The sequence below is a fragment of the Suricata suricatta genome, chromosome 8 (assembly GCF_006229205.1).
Source record: "Suricata suricatta isolate VVHF042 chromosome 8, meerkat_22Aug2017_6uvM2_HiC, whole genome shotgun sequence".
NCBI lineage: Eukaryota > Metazoa > Chordata > Mammalia > Carnivora > Herpestidae > Suricata > Suricata suricatta.
Window position 1 is genome coordinate 127,020,589 of NC_043707.1, and position 21,252 is coordinate 127,041,840.

General features: G+C 40.6%; 1 protein-coding gene across 3 annotated transcripts in view; it reads left to right on the top strand.

Annotated features, from left to right (window-relative positions):
* Nucleotides 1-21,252, top strand: part of HP1BP3 (heterochromatin protein 1 binding protein 3) — a 39,800-nt gene that overhangs the window by 14,117 nt on the left and 4,431 nt on the right. For all 3 annotated transcript variants that reach the window (XM_029946577.1, XM_029946579.1, XM_029946580.1), the window contains 4 exons: nucleotides 1,499-1,579; nucleotides 2,901-3,055; nucleotides 15,741-15,831; nucleotides 20,239-20,398. In XM_029946577.1, the coding sequence (XP_029802437.1) occupies nucleotides 1,499-1,579; nucleotides 2,901-3,055; nucleotides 15,741-15,831; nucleotides 20,239-20,398 (487 nt within the window). The remainder of the gene's footprint in view (nucleotides 1-1,498; nucleotides 1,580-2,900; nucleotides 3,056-15,740; nucleotides 15,832-20,238; nucleotides 20,399-21,252) is intronic.

The following is a 21,252-nucleotide window of genomic DNA, read 5'->3' on the forward strand; positions in this document are numbered from 1 at the left end:
GAAGATGAGAGGTGGGGTTAAGGAATCCTTTGATTGCAGCAGCAAAAAGAAATCGCTCTCATCTTGTGTTTGTTAGTTTTAAAGCCTACCTTCTGATTAGTCGTGTTACCATTATAAATTTGTAAATAGGTTCACCGTAACAGTATCTAAAAATATTAAAGCTTGTTAGGAGCATTAGAGAAGGCTTAGTAAATTGAGACTAGTTCTAAAACCAGTATTGATTTTAGGCATAAATCCTTGTTATTTTGCATAGTACATCAAAACATTGGTTAGAATCATCAGAATTTAAAGTTGGAATGGAGTTTTTCTTACCTAAATTTTCTTCAGAGGTCCAGAGGGACGATGTAATTACCACAATGCCATGGTAGTGGCAAAAATAGTTCAAAGGACCTGGTTCACTGCATTCCAAGAGTCCTGTTGCCTTGCTTCCATACATTTTTGCACAGTCTGATTAACACAGAATTCTGTGCCATTCAGGCATTTAAATTCTGCTTAGGAACTTTCAACAAGTACTTCATTCTGCAAATACAAATTGTTCCTGTGAGCCAGGTGCTTGGGGGCCCATCAGTGAGTAAAGCAGATTTCTGCTGTGGAGCTTACATTTTATAGTTTTCTCAAAATGTTATATAAATGATATTTATATGGCTTTTAAAAGAGTCACTGATTAAAAGGTATTATCTAACCAGTATAATTAGACAAAAGTCTGTCTTCTCCTGTATTGTACGTCAGCATAATTTATGAGCTGGCTTTGTGTTTTTCTTTACAAAATACAGTTTATGACCTATTCTTGCCTCGTAGGCTGACCCTCATTTTGATGCTTAAACACTTTATAGGCTGAAAGCATTTCAGCTTGATTGCTGCGTTCATAGCAGCATAAACCAAGCTCAGGTGTGAAGGACTCTGGTTAGTGTGAATTAGCTTTAAAGTTCTATGAAAGTTCTTTGTAAACTGGAAATACATGGTAAGACTTACACAGACCATCATACACAGTGGCTAAAAATGAGTTAGATAACCATTCCCAGGTGCAGTAATCATCGCTGATGGGCGGTCTGGGAAGCACTGTAGTTTGAGGTCAGCAGTCCGTAAACTTTTGCCAGGGACCAGTCTTCCTTTCAAGACAGATTTTCTCATTTTCCCCAGGAGATTGATCGTCCCTTCTTTCATGGCACTTTTTTTTGCAGGGTGGATAGCTTATGGACTGTTAGTCTGATCCCTCAGTAGCATTCTTGCCCAGGTTCGTAGACGAGGGAACATAAACTCGGGTTTTATGGCGTTTTCCAATATCGAATGGCTAGATGGTGCCATAAATGGGATTCAGTCCCAAGTCTTTTGATTCATCCATTGTTCTTTTTCCTCTGAAGCGTTGAACGGCATTTTACGTTAGTTCTTATATCATCATGACCTGTACTTTGCTTAGTCTCTTATAAAGTTATTAATGCTAATGCCAGGATAATTTAAAATAAAAACATTGGTTACAACTAAAATTAATTTATTGTAGGTAAAAGGAAAAGGTGCTTCTGGGAGTTTTATTGTGGTCCAAAAATCAAGAAAAACACCTCAGAAATCTCGAAACAGAAAGGTAAGTCTATACCACAGTTTGAGCACTCTAACATGACATCTACTAAAGTGATATTTATTGAGTGTTCACCGTGTCCCAGGCACTATGCCAAGTATAGCCATGGGGCGCCTGGGTGGCTCAGTTGGTTAAGCCTCCGACTTAGGCTCAGGTCATGATCTCACATTCGTGGGTTCAAGCCCCGCATCGGGCTCTGTGCTGACAGCTCAGAGCCTGGAGCCTGTTTCCGATTCTGTGTCTCCCTCTCTCTCTGCCCCTCCCTGCTCATGCTCTGTGTCTCTCTGTCTCAAAAAAATAAATAAATAAATAAAAAACAAAGTATAGCCTTACTGTTAAGGCCCAGAGAGGTTGTAAGTGCTTTGCTCATTGTCGTCCAGCTGGTGAGCAGAAAACGGCATAAATCCAAGCACTCCCCCCTCAGGGCCCGTGCACTGTACTGCCATGCGTGGAATTGTGGACACCTATATGACTTACACTTGTCTTAGTGAAACGTGTTAAATGAAAAGGGGCATATATGAGTACATCTTTACCTGATATTAGACCCCAAAACTATACTCAGAGCCAGTTTTTCCTTTTTCCTTTTTTTTTTTCTTTTGGTAAATGTTAATGCTTCTCCTCAAGAGGAGAGTATTTATACTCTCTATAATAGTAAAGTGAAATATGTATTATTTCCCCCATGTCAGTAACTGAAATCGTGACAATTCCTCTACAGCTGTGTTTTGGCAACTCTGAAGATTTTTGCACTTTTTCCCTAAAACTTTGAAACACTTTTTAAAAAAATTTTTTTAAGGTTTATTTATTTTTGAGAGAGAGAGCATGCAGGGGAGGGGTAGAAAGGGAGGGAGACACAGAATCTAAAGCAGGCTCAAGGGTCTGAGCTGTCAGCACAGAGCTGGATGCGGGGCTCAAACCTACAAACCCCGAGACCATGACTGAGCCGAAGTTGGACGCCTAACCTACTGAGCCACCCAGGCACCCCACTTTGAAACACTTTTGAAATGAACTTTGGTGCTGCATGATCTTTATTCTTTGTCGTTGAAGGCCAAGAATAAACTAAGACTTTTAAGTGAAGTCTACCATTCCTTTTCATTTTTATACATATTTTTAACTCTCAATCTGAATTTCGTAACTCAAAAGATTTAAGTTGCCACACAAGCACCATTGTACTCTGTAGTATATTTGTTTGAATGTGGAAAAAAGTGATAGTTTTCCACAAGTTAGTTAAATTAGCAATCAATTTAGGAAAGCCCTTGAGTTGAATATAAAAGCGTTTGAACAGAGACCTCTGTATTCTTTAATGATCATTTTTGATAATGTATTTCAGAATGGAAGCTCTGCAGTGGACCCAGAACCACAAGTAAAATTGGAGGATATCCTCCCGTTGGCCTTTACTCGCCTTTGTGAGCCTAAAGAAGCTTCCTACAGTCTCATCAGGAAATATGTGTCTCAGTATTACCCTAAACTTAGAGTGGATATCAGGTATGAGACATCGGCCTGGACTTTAAAGCACAGATGCCTGTGTTACTGTCTTAGCCCCTTTTTCATGAGAAAGGAGAAAGTAAATATTCAAGAAGAATAATATTTAGCTGAGCTAAGGATAAAGCCCTTTTTTGTGGGTTTTAAAGTTTATTTAGTTTGAAAAAGAGAAAGAGCAAGCACGGGGTGGGGAGAGAGAGAGGGAGAGGGAGGGTATGCGTGTGAGCACAGGCCAGGGAGCAGCAGAGAGAGAGAATCCCAAGCCTACTCCATGCTGTCAGCACAGAGCCTGACAAGGGGCTCGAACTCAACAGACAGACATCATGCCCTGAGCCAAAATCAAGAGTTGGATGCTTAACCAATTGAGCCACTCAGATGCCTGTGGGTTTTATTTTTTGTCTCACTATATTTTCTTTTTCATATCTCCACTGTAGTTTCTTTTTGGAAAAAAACCTACATGTTAACTCTTAAAGGACCTTGGTAGAATAATAATTTTCACCATGTCAGCTGCTAGAACATTCAGCATTAAGCTCAATGTCCTCAGCTCTCAATGTTTAAAAAAATTTTTTTAATGTTTATTTGAGAGAGAGAGAGAGAGAGAGTATGTGTGTGTGTGTGTGTGTGTGTGTGTGAGTGAGTGTGAGTGAGCAAGTGGGGGAGGGGCAGAGAGAGAGAGAGGGAGACACAGAATCCAAAGCATCTCCAGACTCTGAGCTGTCAGCACAGAGCCCAACCCCATGAACCATGAGATTGTGACCTGAGCTGAAGTAAGATACTTAACCACCTGAGTCATCCAGGCACCCCAGCTCTTTCTTTTTTTTATTTTAATAATCTATGTATTAAAATACACGTAAACACAACTACCGTCCTAACCATTTTTAAGTGTATAGTTCAGTGGTATTAAATACATTCATGACGGCTACCATCACCACCATCTATTTCCAGAACTCTTCATCTTGTAAAATTGCAGCTCTTTACCCATTAAACAAATCCCTATCCCTTCCTCCCAGGCCACCACCATTCTACGTTTTTTGTCCGGTTTTTAAATTTTTTTTTACATTTATTTGTTTTTGAGAGACCGAGCATGAACAGGGGAGGGGCAGAGACAGGGAGACACAGAATCCGAAACAGGCTCCAGGCTCTGAGCTAGCAGTCAGCACAGAGCCCGACGCAGGGCTCGAACCCATGAAACGTGAGATCATGACCTGAGCTGAAGTTAGACGCTCAACTGACTGAGCCACCCAGGCGCCCCTGTCTGAATGATTTTGTCTATAAGTACCTCACCTAAGTGGAGTCATCTAATCTGTATCTTTTTGTGACTGGCTTATTTCATTTAGCATAATGTCCTCATTATTATTATTATCACATGTTAGAATTTCCTTCCTTTTTAAGGCTGAATAGTATTCTTTTACCATATATTCTAAATTTTGTTCGTTCATTTTTCTGTTATTGAACACTTGGGTTTCACGTTTTGGCGATTGTGAATAATGCTGCTATGAACACTGATGTACTAATATATCTTTGAAATCCTGCTTTCGGTTCTTTGGGGCATATACCCAGAAGTAGAGTTGCTAGATGATAGAATTCTAGTTTTTAGTTTTCTGAGGAACTGCCATAGTGTTTTCTATAGTGGCCGTATCATTTTACTTTCCTACCAACAGTACACAAGGTTTCTAATTTCTCCATATTGTCGCCAACCTGTATTTGTTTAAGAGCCCAACCCCATGAACCATGAGATTTTGAGAGAACGAGTGGGGAAGGGGCAGATGGGGAGAGAAAGAGAGAGAGAGAGAGAGAGAGAGAGAATCCCAAGAAGGCTCTGGGCTCCTGCACAAAGCCTGATACAGGGTTCGAACTCACAAAACTGGGAGATCATGACCTGAGCTGAAACCAAGAATCTGACACTTAATTGACTGAGCCACCTAGACCTAGGCGCCCCTGCTGTTGTTGTTTTAACATTAGCCATCCTTAAAGGGTATGAGGTGATTGGTACACATATTTTTTTTAGTTTTTGTTTTGTTTTGATTTTTTAGATAGAAAGGAGGATTTGGGGGGAAGTGAGGGAGAGAGAGAATCCTAAGCAGGCTCTGTACTATCGGGGCAAAGCCCATGCAGGTCTTGAACCCCAAACTGTGAGACCATGACTTGAGCCACTGTTGACTGAGGCTCAGGTGGCTTCACATTAAACTCTATTTTTTTTTTTTTTTTTTATTTAGAGTTTGAAACATAGGGACGTCTGGGTGGCTCAGTTGGTTGAGCATCCAACTTCAGCTCAGGTCATGATATCACGGTTCGTGGATTCAAGCCCTCCGTTGGGCTCTGTGCTGACTGCTAGCTCAGAGCCTGGAGCCTGTTTCAGATTTTGTGTGTCCCTCTCTCTCTCTGCCCCTCCCCCACTCACTCTCTGTCTCTCAAAATAGAATACGTTAAAAAAAGTTTTTAAAGGAACATAAAAGAATTCAGGTATCTATAAACCTGTAGAGAGGAAATAGTATATCCTCATTTAAACGTTTAATGTAGGGGTGCCTGGGTGGCTCAGTCGGTTGAGCGTCTGACTTCGGCTCAGGTCGTCATCTCACAGTTCGTGGGTTCGAGCCCCACATTGGGCTCTGTGCTGACTACTAGCTCAGAGTCTGGAGCCTGCTCCCAAATCTGTGTCTCCCTCTCTCTCTGTCCCTCCCCTGTTCATGCTCTGTTTCTCAAAAATAAATAAATGTAAAAAAAAAATTTTTAAACATTTAAGGTAAAATTCTGGGAGAATTTTGATAGAAATTCAATTCTAAAAAGTTGCCACTTAAAAATACACTGATCATTGAGACTGTCACATGCTAATTTGTGGATGTGTGCAGGTATATTAATTTGCTTAAATTTGTAATTCACAGAGTTTGTGTTTTGAGTGTGTTTATATGAAATCTTGGTTATGATGGATGACTTTTGGAAAATTGTGTTTAATCCAGTCGTTTCTATGGTTGGTTTTTTTAAGGTTTTTTAATTTATTTTTGAGAAACAGAGAGAGACAGTGCAAGCAGGGGAGGGTCAGTGAGAGAGGGAGACACAGAATCTGAAGCAGCCTCCAGGTCCTGAGCTAGCTGTCAGCACAGAGCCCAACGCAGGGCTCGAACCTGCAAACCGTGAGATCATGACCTGAGCTGAAGCCAGATGCTCAGCCAACTGAGCCACCGAGGTGCCCCTATGGTTGATTTTTATACTGAATGCATATTGTCCTGATATTTATTGTTTAGTAACAGTATTTACTTGCATTACTGAGGCTTTAGCCCAGAAGCCACAGTTTTAGGAAAGCACTTATGGTTTTCAGAGTGCCCAATTAAAGAGTCAGTGAGGGGGCACCGGGTTGGCTCAGTCAGTTAAGCGTCCAGCTTCAGCTCAGGTCATGGTCTCACAGTCCCTGGGTCTGAGCCCCACATTGGACTCTGTGCTGACAGCTCAGAGCCTGGAGCCTGCTTCGGATTCTGTGTCTCCCTGCCCCCACTCTGTCCCTCCCCTGCTCACTCTCTGCCTCGGTCTCTCAAAATAAAATAAAGACATAAAAAAAAATTTTTTTTTAAGTCAGTGAAATAGTGTAAAAGAAAAGGGACTAATCATAAAAGCACAAAGGTTGAAATTAATGTCCTGATTTTTTCATGCTTTTTCTGCCCTGAGTGTGACCCACATATACAGCTGTGAGCTAGAAATGCATTTAAATATGGAAACGCATTTCACTTTTCTCTCTCTTTACTCCCTGGTGACTGGAGACCATATCTTATCCCCGCTGTTTCCTTACCCTTCTCCGTACTCACACGAGACCGGTGTTGGCAGCAGTTAGCTGTGTTCCATGTCTGATCTTCACGAACATTTCTAGTCTTATGTTGAAACAAATTTTGCTTGATAGCAGGTGGGTTATCAACCCATAAATGGTAACGAACCTGGAGACTTTTTCCTATGACATTATTTAAAGTAACTTTTTCTTTTTCCCTTCTTTAAAACTATTGGTTTTCTCTACCTCTGACTGTTGTGGAGTCCTGTCATACATAAAATTAATGTGATCATTCAGCCATACTTTTATTTTATTTTATTTTAATTTATTTTATTTTATTTTATTTTTTGAGAGGGGGGATGGAGTTCACAAGTGAGCAAAAGGCAGAGAGAGAGGGAGAGAAAGTGAAGCAGGGCTCACCTCAGGCGGGGTTCAGGGTCACCCAAAGTAGGGCGCAAGCTTATTGATGTGGGGCTCAAACTCACGAACTATGAGATCATGACTTGAGCTGAAGTCAGATGCTTAACCGACTGAGCCACCCAGGTGCCCCCAAAAATGTGGTGGTTGTTTTTTTTTTAACCTTTTCCCCCAGTGTTTTAATTTAAATCCAAATTAGTTAACTTTCTCTTTTTTTAAAGCTTTTTCACTCCCAAAGCTGTACACAAACTAATTTACACATACTTGCCCATACCTCCTTCCTAACTCCACATTCACTTAAGACGGGTATCTGTTTGCCATCACAGCTTGTGTTTTTAACTTAACATGTCCAAAACTGAACTGATTCCCTCTCCACAAAACTCTGTGTTTTCTGTATCTTCTCCGTCTCGGTTAATGGCAACATCATCTTTTTAGTTGCTGAAGCCAAAAACACTGATTTTGTGCTGGTCTTTTCTGTGTATCCCAGACTTCTATCTAATCTGTAAGCAGTTACTTTGGCTTTGCTGTTAGGATACATTCACAAACAGACCTCTTCCCGTTACCTCCACGTTACTACTCTCTTCCGAGCCCCCAGCGTCTCTCAGGCCTCTTAGAGCAGTAACTGTCTAACTTGTCACGCTCCCGCCCTTCAGGCTGTTCCTAACCTGACAGCGAGGCTGAGACTTGTAAAAATATCACCTTGCTACTCAAACCTTCCTGTGGCTTCCCAGTCCCCTTACAGGTAAAGCCAGCGTCTCTGAAATGGCATATAAGGCACTGCACTTCCTTGTACCTCTGAACCAATCTACTACTTTTCCCTCACTTAGCTGGCCTCACAGTCTTAATCTTGCTGTTCCCTTTGCTGGGATGGTTCTCCCCAGAATCTGCTTTGCTCACTCCTTCACTTCTGTCAGGTTTTCACTCTGATGTCATTGATAGAGTGGCTTCACTGCCTTAGTTTTTTGGTAATCATTTTATTTTGGAAACTTTCAAACATACACATAAATGTAGAGACAACATAACCATCATAGTGATGTTATTTCCAACAAAATAAGTCTTTTTTTAATGTTTTTTTTAATTATTATTTATTTTTGAGAGAGAGAGAGACAGCGTGAGCAGGGGAGGGTCCGAGAGAGAAGGAGTCACAGGATCTGAAGACAGGCTCCAAGTTCTGAGCTACCTGTCAGCACAGAGCCTGACGTGGGACTCAAACCCACAAACCGTGAGATCATGACCTGAGCTGAAGTCGGACGCTCAACCGACTGAGCCACCTAGGCACCCCCCAAGAAAATAAGTCTTAAGTATCATCCAATACGTAGGCCATGGCCACATGTCCCCTGTTGTCTCCAAATGACTTTTTAAAGTTTATTTATTTTAGAGAGAGAGAGAGAGAGAGCAGGGAGGGGCAGAGAGAGAGAGGGAGAGAGAATTCCAAGCAGGCCCCATGCTGTCAGTGCAGAGCCTGAAGAGGGGCTCAATCCCATTAACAGTGAGATCCATGACTTGAGCCCAAACCAAGAGTTAGATGCTCAACCAACTGAGCCCCGCAGGCACCACCAAAATGACTTTATAGCTGGTTTGTTCCAGTCCCTGTCTGTACGTGGCCAATACACTGCATTTGGTTGATGGAACCACCTAAGTTACATTTGCAACTTTTCCCTCCTCTCCCAGCATTCAGAATTCTACTTCTGAGCCTTGGTTTTCTCCAGAGCACTCATCACATTCTAACACCTACTGCATCTGCCTGGTCTTTTTTTTTTTTTTTTTTTTTTTTTTTTTAGTTTGTTTATTTATTTTTTGGGAGAGAGGGGAGCAGAGAGCGAGAATCCCAAGCACGCTCCACACTGTCGTGGATGTGAGGCCCCGATGTGGGGCTTGAACTCACAAACTGTGAGATGAGAATCTGAGCTGAAATCAAGAGTCAGATACTTAACCAGCTGAGCTATCCAGGTGCCCCTGCCTGGTTATTTCAAACAACCTGTCTACCCCATTAAAATGTCAGAATCCTTAAGGCCAGGATTTAAAAAAAAAATTTTTTTTTAATTTATTTTTGAGAGAAAGAGAGCATAAGCAGGGGGCAGGGTGGGGGGAGGGCAGAGAGAGAGGGAGACACAGAATCCAAAGCAGGCTCCAGGCTCTGAGCTATCGGCACAAAGACAACTATGGGGTTCAAACTCACGAACCACAAGATCATGACCTGAGCTGAAGTCAAACACTTAACCAACTGAGCCACCCAGGCGCCCTGGCCAGGATTTGTATCTGTTCACTTCTGTTTCCTCTAAGCCCTAGCACACAGTAGATGCTCCATAAATATTAGTTGAATGAGTGATTGAAGGCATGTGAGCATTTCACCTGGCCATTCCACAAAGAGTGTACATCCCAGAGTGTGCAAGATGAGGCACACATTTCTGCTCCCATATACTAGAGGCTGTAGAACTTGTGAAAAGCACAGACTTTGGAACTAGACTCCTGGGGTTTAAATCCTGATTCTATCATTTTCTAGCTTTGTATCCTTCAGTAAGTTCCCTCTTTGTGTCCCAGTTTCCTAATTGATAAGCATGTCTCAATAAGGTTGTTAGCAGGTGCATATCTCTCCCTACATGTTAAGCACTTAGAACAGTGCCTGGTACATAGTAAGTGCTCAACTATATTAGTATTATTAGCCCCTGTTCCAACATATTTCTCATGGTATGAGCATTACACCATGCTAAATAGGACTCTAATTTCAAAGACTGTTTTTTTCTTTGGGATTTTTTTTGTGGGTTTTTTGGGGTTTTTTTGAGACAGTGTGTGCACACATGTACAAGCAGTGGAGGGACAGAGGGAGAGGAAGAGAGGGAATCTTAAGCAGGCTTCATGCCCAGTGTGGAGCCCGACATGGTCTCCATCTCACAAACTTGTGAGATTGGCCAAAATCAAGAGTTGCACATTCACCTGATTGAGCCACCCAGGTGTCCCAACAGTATTATTTTTATTTTTATTTATTTATTTTGAGAAGGGTAAGCACAAGTGGGGCAGAGGTGGAGAGAGAATCCCAAGCAGGCTCTGTGCTGTCAGCCTGATGACACAGGACTCAATCTCTTGAACCTTGAGATTATGACCTGAGCAGAGATCAAGAGTTAGATGCTTAACTGACTGAGCTACTCAGCCACCCCAGTATTTTTATGTAACATGCAAGTTGTCTCCTATATTTGATAGCAATTATTTTTTGCAAATCTGAATTAAAAACTGGGTATGTTGGATTTATATCTTGAGTTCACTCTAAGATACTTAACTTTCAAGGGTAGCTCTGTCACATGGCATTAGAAATCATTGTGTGTGGTGTAACTTCATCATACTCCTTTTTTTTCTCTTCCCACACCATTATAAGAACATAGCCCACAATTCAATTGTATGTCCTATACTTACTAGTTATCTCTGAACTTTTTAATTTCTTTGGTGACCCCTTAGATTCTTAACATTTTCAGCTCTGAGTAATTTTAAGTGTCTTGTGATCTTCTTAATTCCATTATGCATTTCTAACACACTGATGGAATGCTCTCGTTTAGATGCTTGGAACTCAGAATCCTTGCAGCTGTCAGTTGCTTTTTTCTTCATCCCTTACTTCTGATCCTCTCTGCACATGGCTTTGATTTGTATATGTCTCAGTGCAGACCAACTTTCTCCACAGCTGAATAACATGACCATCAATAATTACCCATTATTTTCTGCTTCAGACTAAACTGGTCTGAATATCTAATTAAAAACAAAACCTGTTGGGGTGCCTGTGTGGCTTTGTTGGCTAAGTGTCTGACTCTTGATTTTGCTCAGGTCGTGGTCTCACATCTCTTGAGTTGAGCGCCACACTAACTGCAGAGCCTGCTTGGGATCCTCCCTCCCTCCCTCTCTACTCCTCTCCTGCTTGTGTTCTCCTTCCCTCTCTCTTACAATAAATAAACCTAAAAAAAAAAAAAAAAAGTTACAATAATAAAAGTCACTTGAATTTGTAGAGGGATTTATAAAACACTTTTGTACATTGTTTTCCATAATTTTCAAAACAGACTTAAAAATATATATTCCTGCCTCAAATTTGCTGATAAATATCTTACTTAGGGTTACCTGGCTGTTCACTGGTAAAGCTAGAACTTCATGTTTTTTAATAATTTTTTTTTACATTTATTTATTTTTGAAAGACAGAGGGTGAACAGGGGAGGGGCAGAGAGAGAACAAGACACAAAATCGGAAGCAGGCTCCAGGCTCCAAGCTAGCAGTCAGCACAGAGCCTGACGTGGGGCTTGAACCCACAAACTCTGAGATCATGACCTGAGCTGAAGTCAGATGCTCAACCAACTGAGCCACCCAGGCGCCCCTAAATAAATTTTTTTAATTTTTATTTTTGAGAGAGAGTGTGTGTGCGCTCAGGGGAGAGGCAGAAAGAGGAGACAGAGCATCCAAAGTGGGCTCTGTACTGGGCTCTGTACTGAGAGTGGAGAGCCCAATGTGGGGCTTGAACTAATGAGCTTCAAGATCACATCCTGAGTTGAAGTCAGACGCCCAACGGACTGAGCCATCCAGGTGCCCCCCACTTTGTTTTTCAATATCATACTTCTTGCGTTTCCTACTGTTCTGGGTTGTCTTATATGGAAAGTGCAGGCACAGCATAGTGAGTAAAAATGTAGAATCTGGAGTCAGACTGCCCAAATTTGTAGCTGGTTCTTCCCCTGCCTAACTGTGTGACCTTGGAAAGATGACCTGGCTTTTCTGTGTCACTCAACTTTTCTCCATCTGTAAAGTATGGGCAATAATAGTACCTATTTCTTGGGTTTGTTGTGTTACCTGGCTTATCCCACAGATATAAAGTATTTCGAACAGCACTTGGCATTATAGTGAGTGCAAAATGGTGTGATACAGACTATAGGATTTTTCCGAACAGGGATCTGTGCCTGAAAGTTAACAGTAAGTTAAAGAGACGGGGCATGATTAGGTCTAGAAGAGTGTAGAATTTAGATGGATGGTAGAGTGGCATTCTTAAAATTTTTTTAAGTGTTTATTTTTTGAGAGAGAGAGAGAGAGAGAGAGAGAGAGAGAGAGAGAGAGAGAGAAAACAAGTGGGGGAGGGGCAGAGAGAGAGGGAGACACAGAATCGGAAGCAGGCTCCAGGATCTGAGCTGTCAGCACAGAGCCCAACGCAGGGCTCAAACCCACGAACCGTAAGATCATGACCAGAGCCAGTCAGACGCTTAACCGACTGAGCCACCCAGGCGCTCCAGTAGAGTGGCATTCTTAAAGGAGCTTCATGAAAAAATTTGAGACAGGAGTTGGCATTCTTTTTTGGGAACTAAAAGGAGCCTGGGTCTGACTGCATCTAGACTAACAAGGAGTAGGATGGAAGGCTTTGAAGCGGGGTTGAGGCGTTAGGACCTGACACCTGATCGATTGATTAATACCATAAAGGGCTTTTGAAGGCGTATTGGCCTGGTTGTGGTATGCATTATGAAGACAGAAAGCAACAGTGCCCGGGAGGGAGGGCATGTGGCTTGTGCTAAGGTCATGGCAGTGATAAAAGAATGGACCAGTCTGAGAAGTTTCGAAGCAGCTGGTAAGTAACTGGTTTTACTAGAAGATAGAGTGAGTGACAGGATTCTGTGACTTCTAAAAGCCTGAACAGGGGCTCCTGGGGGGCTCAGTGGGTGAAGCAGCCGTCTTCGGCTCAGGTCATGATCTCCCAGTTCATGGGTTCGAGCCCTGTGTCAGGCTCTGTGCTGACAGCTGAGAGCCTGGAGCCTGCTTCGGATTCTGTGTCTCCCTCTCTTCCTGACCCTCTCCCGCTCACGCTCTGTCTCTCTCTCTCTCAAAAATAAATAAACATTAAAAAAATTTTTTTAATAAAATAACAAAAGCCCAAAGTATATGTTGGCATACAGATTTCTGAGAAAATAGAAATGTTAGGAAGGGAATCAGTTTAACTGATTACTCTTTCTTGGAGCATCTGAACCTCGGTTAAGACAGTTCTTCTGACTTGGGTGTCAGTGTTTTGCTTTGTGATCTCCCATTGGAAACCAGTCTTTAAGCAGTCTGCCTTACAGAGCAGCTAGTGGAGGACGCGTTTGACAACTAAGTCAGTCCCGCAGTTATGTTGCCGAAGCTCTGTATGTACTTCCAACACTGATCCTTCTCCTTTACCATGGTTATTATATATTCATTATCTCTTAAATTCTTTGAGTTTAGTGACTACATTTATGTGTTTATTCCTGTATAACTATAATTAATACTCAGTAAATGTTTCTTGGATGAGGGATTTCACATGTGTGTGTGAATATGTGTGTGTTTTGGGTTGTGGCATAAATCTCTTGCATTCTAAATGGAATACGCTGGCTTAGAAATACTTTCATTGTGATATTTCTTTGAGTTTCTTTATTTGGAGTGTCAAGGATGTGCAGGATTTGTCCAGCTAGTTTCTACTCTTTAGCCTTCTGTTAGGTCCTGGCGTCCCCTCTGTGCTTCCTCACGAAGCCTGCAGATGCTGTCATAAAACTCTGTTGTCAGCTCAGCCCGTAATGCTTCGTGGTTAGATCCAAAGTTTACATTTCTTCCCCAAAGAAAAACCTCGAAGTTCAGTGAAGCACCTCAGATGATGCTTGGTCCTCGTCATTCTGCCTCACGCAGGCCGCCCTACCGATCTCCATTCGTTAACATAGCAGCTAACCAGTTTCAAACGACTCACCTCAGATTCTGTTTATTGGGTGCTATGCTAGTAATTCTTTTTTTTTTTTTCAAAGGTGACAACACTTTTTTTTGTTGTTGTTGCTTTCATATAGGCTTTTTTTGTTGTTGTTGTTTTATAGTTTATTGTCAAATTGGTTTCCATATAACACCCAGTGCTTCTCCCCATAAGTGCCCCCCACCATGACCATCACCCCCTTCCTTCCTTCCCCCTCCCCCTTCAGTCCATGGTTCCTTTTCAGTATTCAGTAGTCTCTCATGATTTGTGTCCCTCACTCTCCCCAGCTCTCTTTCCCCCTTCCCCTCCCTATGGTCCTCTGTTAGGTTTGTCCTGTTAGACCTATGAGTGCAAACATATGGTATCTGTCCTTCTCTGCCTGACTTATTTCACTTAGCATGACACCCTCGAGGTCCATCCACATTGCTACAAATGGCCATATTTCATTCTTCCTTCATTCTTTGATTCATTCTTCTTTAGAATTATGACAGAACACACCACCAGACAGATTACGATCCACCCTTTCTTCAGATGTCCTGTTGTTGACCTGAATGTATGGGTTTCTATTTGACGGTCTTGTTTCGTACCGTAGTCCTTTTTAAGCTCGAAGTCAACTTGATCGGTTTGTCCCCGCCCCCAGGGTCCCCTACCCCTGAGACTGTCCTTGACAGGACAGTCTTGCACTTGTTCCAATGTTGTTTTTTTAGATTTTTTTTATGTTGATTTATTTTGAGAGAGAAAGCAAGTGGGATAGAGGCAAAGAGCGAGGGAGCGAGATTATCTCAAGCAGGCCCAGAACTGTCAGCGCAGAGCCCGATGTGCGGTTCAAAATCACAAACTGTGAGGTCATGACCTGAGCTGAAACCAAGAGTCAGATGCTCAACCGACTGAGCCACACAGGTGCCCCTAAGATTTATTTTTAAACAATCCCCACCTTGCATGGGGCTCAAACTCACAACTCCAAGATCCAGAGTTACACTCCACCAACTTAGCCAGCCAGGCACCCCTCTTACTTAATTTCCTTTATGCCATTTGGTTTTGATGACCTAGTGTCATTTGTTTGTGTTTTGTTTGTTTTAAACTGTAACCCTCAGAGACGCAGCCTATTTTCTTTACTAGGGAATTGCATTAGGCTAACTGCAGTCACGGGTTTATAAAAAACGACTGTTGGTTGTTGTTAATGTGTTACAAACTTTGAAAACTACAGCTGTCTAGGGGCGCCAGGGGGCTCAGTGGGTTAACCATCCAAAGTCAGCTCAGGTCATGATCTCGTAGTTCATGAGTTCGAGCCCCACAATGGCCTCTGTGCTGACAGCTCAGAGCCTGGAGCCTGCTTCAGATTCTGTGTCTCCCTCTCACTTTGCCCCTCCCCTGCTCGTGCTGTCTCTCACTCTCTCTCTCAAAAATAAGTAAACATTAAAAATTTAAAAAAAAAAGTTATCTAGAAATTTTACCTCTAAGAATTCCAGAGTTGGGTGGGACTTTAAACATACTCATGCTTTGCTTGATTACACAGTTTGGTTGCTGTGGTCGTAGAATAAATGGAAGGTGTTTGGAGTGCCCTGGAAGTTTGGAAATTGGTTCTGTATGGGACATGGTTTGTGTCTCTGGGTCATGACTTAACTGCTATGCTTGAAGAGAAAAGAATGCGACTTGTTACGGGAGACAGAATGGTCTTCATTGTTGTCCATTTTAACCAACTACCCCATGTAACACGAGTTGGAACTTTAGTGCAGGGGAAAAGCCTGGATTTGTTTCTGCACATCTTTTCTCCGTTGATATTTATCACTGGTTTTTTTTTGTTGTTTTCTCTGCAGGCCTCAGCTGTTGAAGAATGCTCTGCAGAGAGCGGTAGAGAGAGGCCAGTTAGAACAAATAACTGGCAAAGGTGCTTCTGGGACATTCCAGGTTAGAGGCCAAAAGGGCTCGGTCGTAGAGAAGTGGCTTTCAAAAGTTTTGGTTTCAGGACCAACTTACACTGTATCCATTCGTTGAGGACCCCAGAAGGAGGTTTTTACATGGGGCATACCTGCCAGTATTTACCATGTTAGAGATTAAAACTGAGGAAAACTTTAAATATTTATTCATTTTTAAGAAAACATTTTATGTTAGCATAATAACATTTTTTTTGTGAAAAATAACTATATTTTTGGAAAATTTAATGAGAAGAGACATACTGTTCATTAAAAATTTGCAAGTCTTTAATGTCTTACTTAAGAATAGGCAGCTGGGATCTGTCTTAACAGATATTTCAACATATTTTGGGTTACATCTTTGAAGAAAATTCACCTCACACACAGTTCGAAAAGTATGGAGTATTTTAAGATAATTTTAAAATAGTTGTGGGTATTAATCTTTGATACTATACCAAAACCCAACAAATGATAATTTTTAAGTAGCTTTATTGAGGCATGACTTATATACCATAAAATGCACTCATTTTAAGTTACAATTTATAACTCAATGATTTTTAGTAAATTTACAGAGTTGTACAACCATCACCACAATCCAGTTTTAGAACATTCCATTACCCAGAAAGCTCTCTTGTGCCCGTTTGCAGTCTCTCTCCATTCACATCCGCAGCAACCTACTGGTCAACTTTCTCTCTATATAGATTTCCCTTTTCTACACATTTCATGTAGATGGAGTCATACACTCTGTGTTTTTTTGTGTCTGGCTTTTTTCACTTAGCATCATCTTGTTTGGGTTTTATCCATGTTGCAGTATGAATTAGGGCTTTTATTCCTTTTTATTGCCAAATAGTATTCCATTGTATGCATCTAACACATTCTGGTTATTTATTCACAAGTTGATGAACGTTGAGTTATTTCTACTTTTTCCTCTTACAATTAATGTTGCCTATGAACCTTTGCATCCAAATCTTTGTGCAAAAGTATATGTTTTTATTTCACATGAGTATATAACTAGGAGTGTGGACTTGCTGGGCACTGTGGTCAATTTATGTTGTAAGAAACTGCCAGAACAGCTACATCATTTTACATTCCCATCAGCAGTATATAAGGGTTCCAGTTTCTCCACATCTTGGCAAACACTTGTTATTTTCTTTTTAAAATCCTAGCCATACTGGAAGATACAGAGTGCTGTTTTGTTGTGGTTTTGGTTGGCATTTCTCTCATGATTCTGGATGTTGACCATCTTTTCTTGTGCTTAATGGACATTTGTTTATCTTTTCTGGTAAAATGTCTATTTAAATTCTTTGCCTATTTTTAAATTTGGGTTGTCTTATTATTGAGATATAAAAGTTACATAACTAGATTCAAGTTCCTCACTAGCTAACATTTGCAAATATTTTCTCCTAATCTGTGGCCTGTGCTTTCACTTTCTTGATGGTATCTTTTGAAGTGAAAAGGTATTTAATTTTGATGAAGTCGAGTTTATCATTTTTTAAAATTGCTTCTGCTGTTGGTATATCCAAGAAATCATTGTCTAACTTATGATCGCAGGATTCATTCCTACATTAATTTTAAGAGTTTTTAAATACTTTTAGGCTCTGTCCATTTTGAGTTTTGTTTATGGTATGAGGTAAGGCTATAAATTCATGTTCTTGCTCGTAGATATCCAGTTGTCCTAAGACTTTTTATTGATTTATTTAAAAAATTTTTAATGCTTATTTATTTTTGAGAGACAGAACAAGTGGGGGAAAAGCAGAGAGAGAGAGGGAGACACAGAATCTGAAACAGGCTCTGAGCTGTCAGCACAGAGCCAGATGCCAGGCTCAGGAGCGACGAGATCAGGACCTAGGCCAAAGTTGAGTGCTTAGCCCACTGAGCCGCCAGGCGCCCTGGGGCACTTCTTATTTAAAAGACTCTCTGTTCCCCAATGAATTGCCTTGACATCTTTATTTAAAAAAAAAAAAAACAAAAACAAAAAAAAAACAAAAACCTATAAATGTTAAGGATTTATTTCTAGATTCTTGATTTTCTCCATTGATCCACATGGGAATTCTTATGCGAAGATCACATCTTGATGACTGTAGCTTTGAAAATTTTGCAACAAGTTTTAAAATTGGAAAATGTTAAGAAATGTAATTTTTAAAGAATATTGTTTTGACTATTCTTAGTCTTTTGCATTTCCCTATGAATTTTAGGACCCATTTGTCATTTTCCACAAAAAAGCCAGCTAGGATTTTGATAGAGATTGCATTGAACCTATACATCAATTTGGAAAGAATCACTGTCTTTGTAACATTGAGTTTTCTAGTTCATGAACACTGTCTCTGCTTATTTAGATCTTTAACTTCTCTCAGCAGCATTTTATCGTTTTTAGGATCTAGGTCTTACATTTAAGTTTATTCCTAAGTGTTTTATTCTTTCCCATATTATGGTGAATGGAAATATTTTCAAAATTTTTCATTGCTGATGCATAGAAATATAGCTGATTTGTCTGTTGATCTTCTATCTGGCAACCTTGCTGAACTCATTTACTAGTTCTAGTAGTTTTTTTGTAGGTTCATTAGGATTTTTGTTAATTCCTAGGATTTTCTACATAGAGTATGTCATTTGCAGATAGAGACCATTTTGCTTCTACCTTTCTCATCTGAATATTTTGTTTTGCTTTTTTTCTTGCTTAATTGCACTGGATAGAACCTCCAGTACAGTGCTGAGGGCAGACATCCTTGTCTTGTTTCCTTACTAAAGGGGAAACATGAAGTCTTTGACCATTAAGTTTGCTGTAGGTTATTCATGGATGCCTGTTAATCAAGTTGAGAAAATTTTCCTCTATTACTAGTTTGGTAGGTGTTTTTATAATGAATGGCTTTTGGGTTTGTTGAATTATTTTTCTGGGTTTCTTGAGATAATCATGTATTCTTTGTCCTTTATTCTGTTAATATGGTGTATTACATTAATTGATGTTATGGTAATCCCTTAAAGGTTAGTTGCCCTGTGGAAACTAAAACCATACTTGTGAACCTCTTGTACTCTGTTACCTTAAAATCTTAACACATGGCCATTTGGAAAATAGTGGTTCACTGAATTATGCAGACAATTAAAATGTTATCACATTCCATCAAACAATAACAAAAATAATAGTAATATTATCCACCAATCTTATATTTAAATATTAACAATATTTCAGTACTAGAAGATTACTAAGCTCACCATGGTATACACCAGTGTCCCGTGATTTAAATTTTTCTTTAAAAGTTGCATTTTATGCTTCACAACAAATACTGTTAGTTTTCCTTGAAGGGAGAGGTTCATTTAATGCATTTTCAAGAAAACGTCTACCAGATGCCCAAGTCTAAATAATAAATAACCACAGTTTGTTTATTAGTCTCCTTCAAGTGAGAAGGGGTATCACATGAAAAATGAATCTAGTTCGTTTACTTAACCACAGTCACAGGGGTCCTTTTCCTTGAGACCACGATCATAGCCATGTATAGTTGCCATGTGTAATGTAGTTCTTCCCATCTCATCCCATAAAATAACAAGACGTGCACTGCAGTTGAGAGTTAATAAAATAATTTTTACTACTTCATCAAGGACATTCTTAAGTGAAATTGGTTTTTTTTTCTTTTTTTAAACAAGCACATAGCAGTAAAGAACACAGTAACTACCGGTACATTTTTGTCTCTGCCTTGATTATAAGGTAGCAGCCGTGTTACCCACCATTGCTTTTCCACCATCAGTGCAAATGTCACCAGCGTGAAAAAGGCAGATCACAGCTTAGTATCAGTATGAACATAGGTTTGCTTCTGCAGATCCTCTGAAGGAGTCTCAGGAAGGAACCCCGCTGCTTTGTGGGCCGCTCTCTGAGAATTTCTGCTGTAGATTCTTCTACCGGAGTTTGTCCTTTTACTCTTTTTGCTTATTGGTGCTGATCTTTATTCCCCATCCTTTTGTCCTTGGAATATGTAATTTCCCAAATATTTATCAAACTTTTCCTTTGCTACTTTCCTTACAGGATTAAAAAGGTTTTTTATTATAACTACTCTGTTTTTCAGATTGAGACAAGGGAAGTATTCTCAGAAATGTTTTATTTATTGGGGTGTAACAAGTAACAAGTTAACCTTCTTGGGGTACAGCGGTCATTCTGAGTTAGGGTAGCGGTTGCTGTGTTAGGTTGGATGGAGGGGTTAATGGAAAGAGAAAATATCCGTAGGAGGGTTGGGACTCCTCAGTTAGATCTAATACCTGATGAGCGGGAAGAGAAAGTCCCTAACCTGACAATTTATTGTAAAACATATCTGTGCTAATGCAGGAACTCCGACCCACCTGGTGCAGAGGAGTCTTGTCTTGACCTGCTTTGGGAGAGTGTTGTCTTGATGCTTTTCTCTTCCTCCTTGGAAAACAGCTGAAGAAATCAGGGGAGAAGCCCCTGCTTGGTGGAAGCCTGATGGAATACGCAATCTTGTCTGCCATCGCTGCCATGAATGAGCCGAAGACCTGCTCCACCACTGCTCTGAAGAAGTATGTCCTGGAGAACCACCCAGGGACCAATTCTAACTACCAGAGTAAGACTCCGAGTCGTGTGCGTTCCGCTGGGCTCGCGGGGTTGTCGTGTGAGCGGCTCTGGAGATCATGCCGTGACAAGGCATCGCTACTGACAACAGCAGCTTTACACATTGTTACTTACCAAAAGGGAAACACATAATCAAGGCTTATCCTTACTTTACAATGTCCACTGAAGATCAGGATTTGATTTTACTTTGCTATAAAGACTTTTTTCATATTTCTTTATATTGTAAGTTAGACAAATTTCTTGGCTCAGAAGTACAGTATCTTTTTGCCTTTCTGAAAGGTTACCAAAACGTCTGATTTCCCTTTGAAGCCAAGCCGGTGTTTTAAAATAATACTACTCATCACATTATTTCTTGTTGCCTTAGGCCCTGTAACAGAAAATACTTTTTTCAGTAAAGCATATTTACCCTATCAAGTGGTAATTTCAGATTAAAAACCTTGCTTTATCAGTACTGTCATATACGGATTAATGAGGCTGTGTATTTTCTCAGTGAGCTACTAGAACAGGCAGGGCAGTGTAGGGCAAGGAATCTGGAAAATAAGAAACAAAATGCAAACGAGGATGTATTTTAATCAACAGCAATTTTGAAGTCTTAATATTGACTTTTAACCTACACAGTATGAATTTTTTAATGTTAGGAAGGAATGCTTTCCTTTTTTTTTTTAGCGTTTATTTATTTTTGAGAGAGCATGTGCATACACCCGTGTGCAGGGGAGGGGCAGAGGAGTGGGGAGAGAGAAGCCCCGCAGCCCACAGAGCCTGACATGGAGCTCAAACTCCCAGGCCATAAGATCATGACCTGAGCCAAAATCAAGAGTTGGATGCTCAACCAGTTGAGCCACCAGG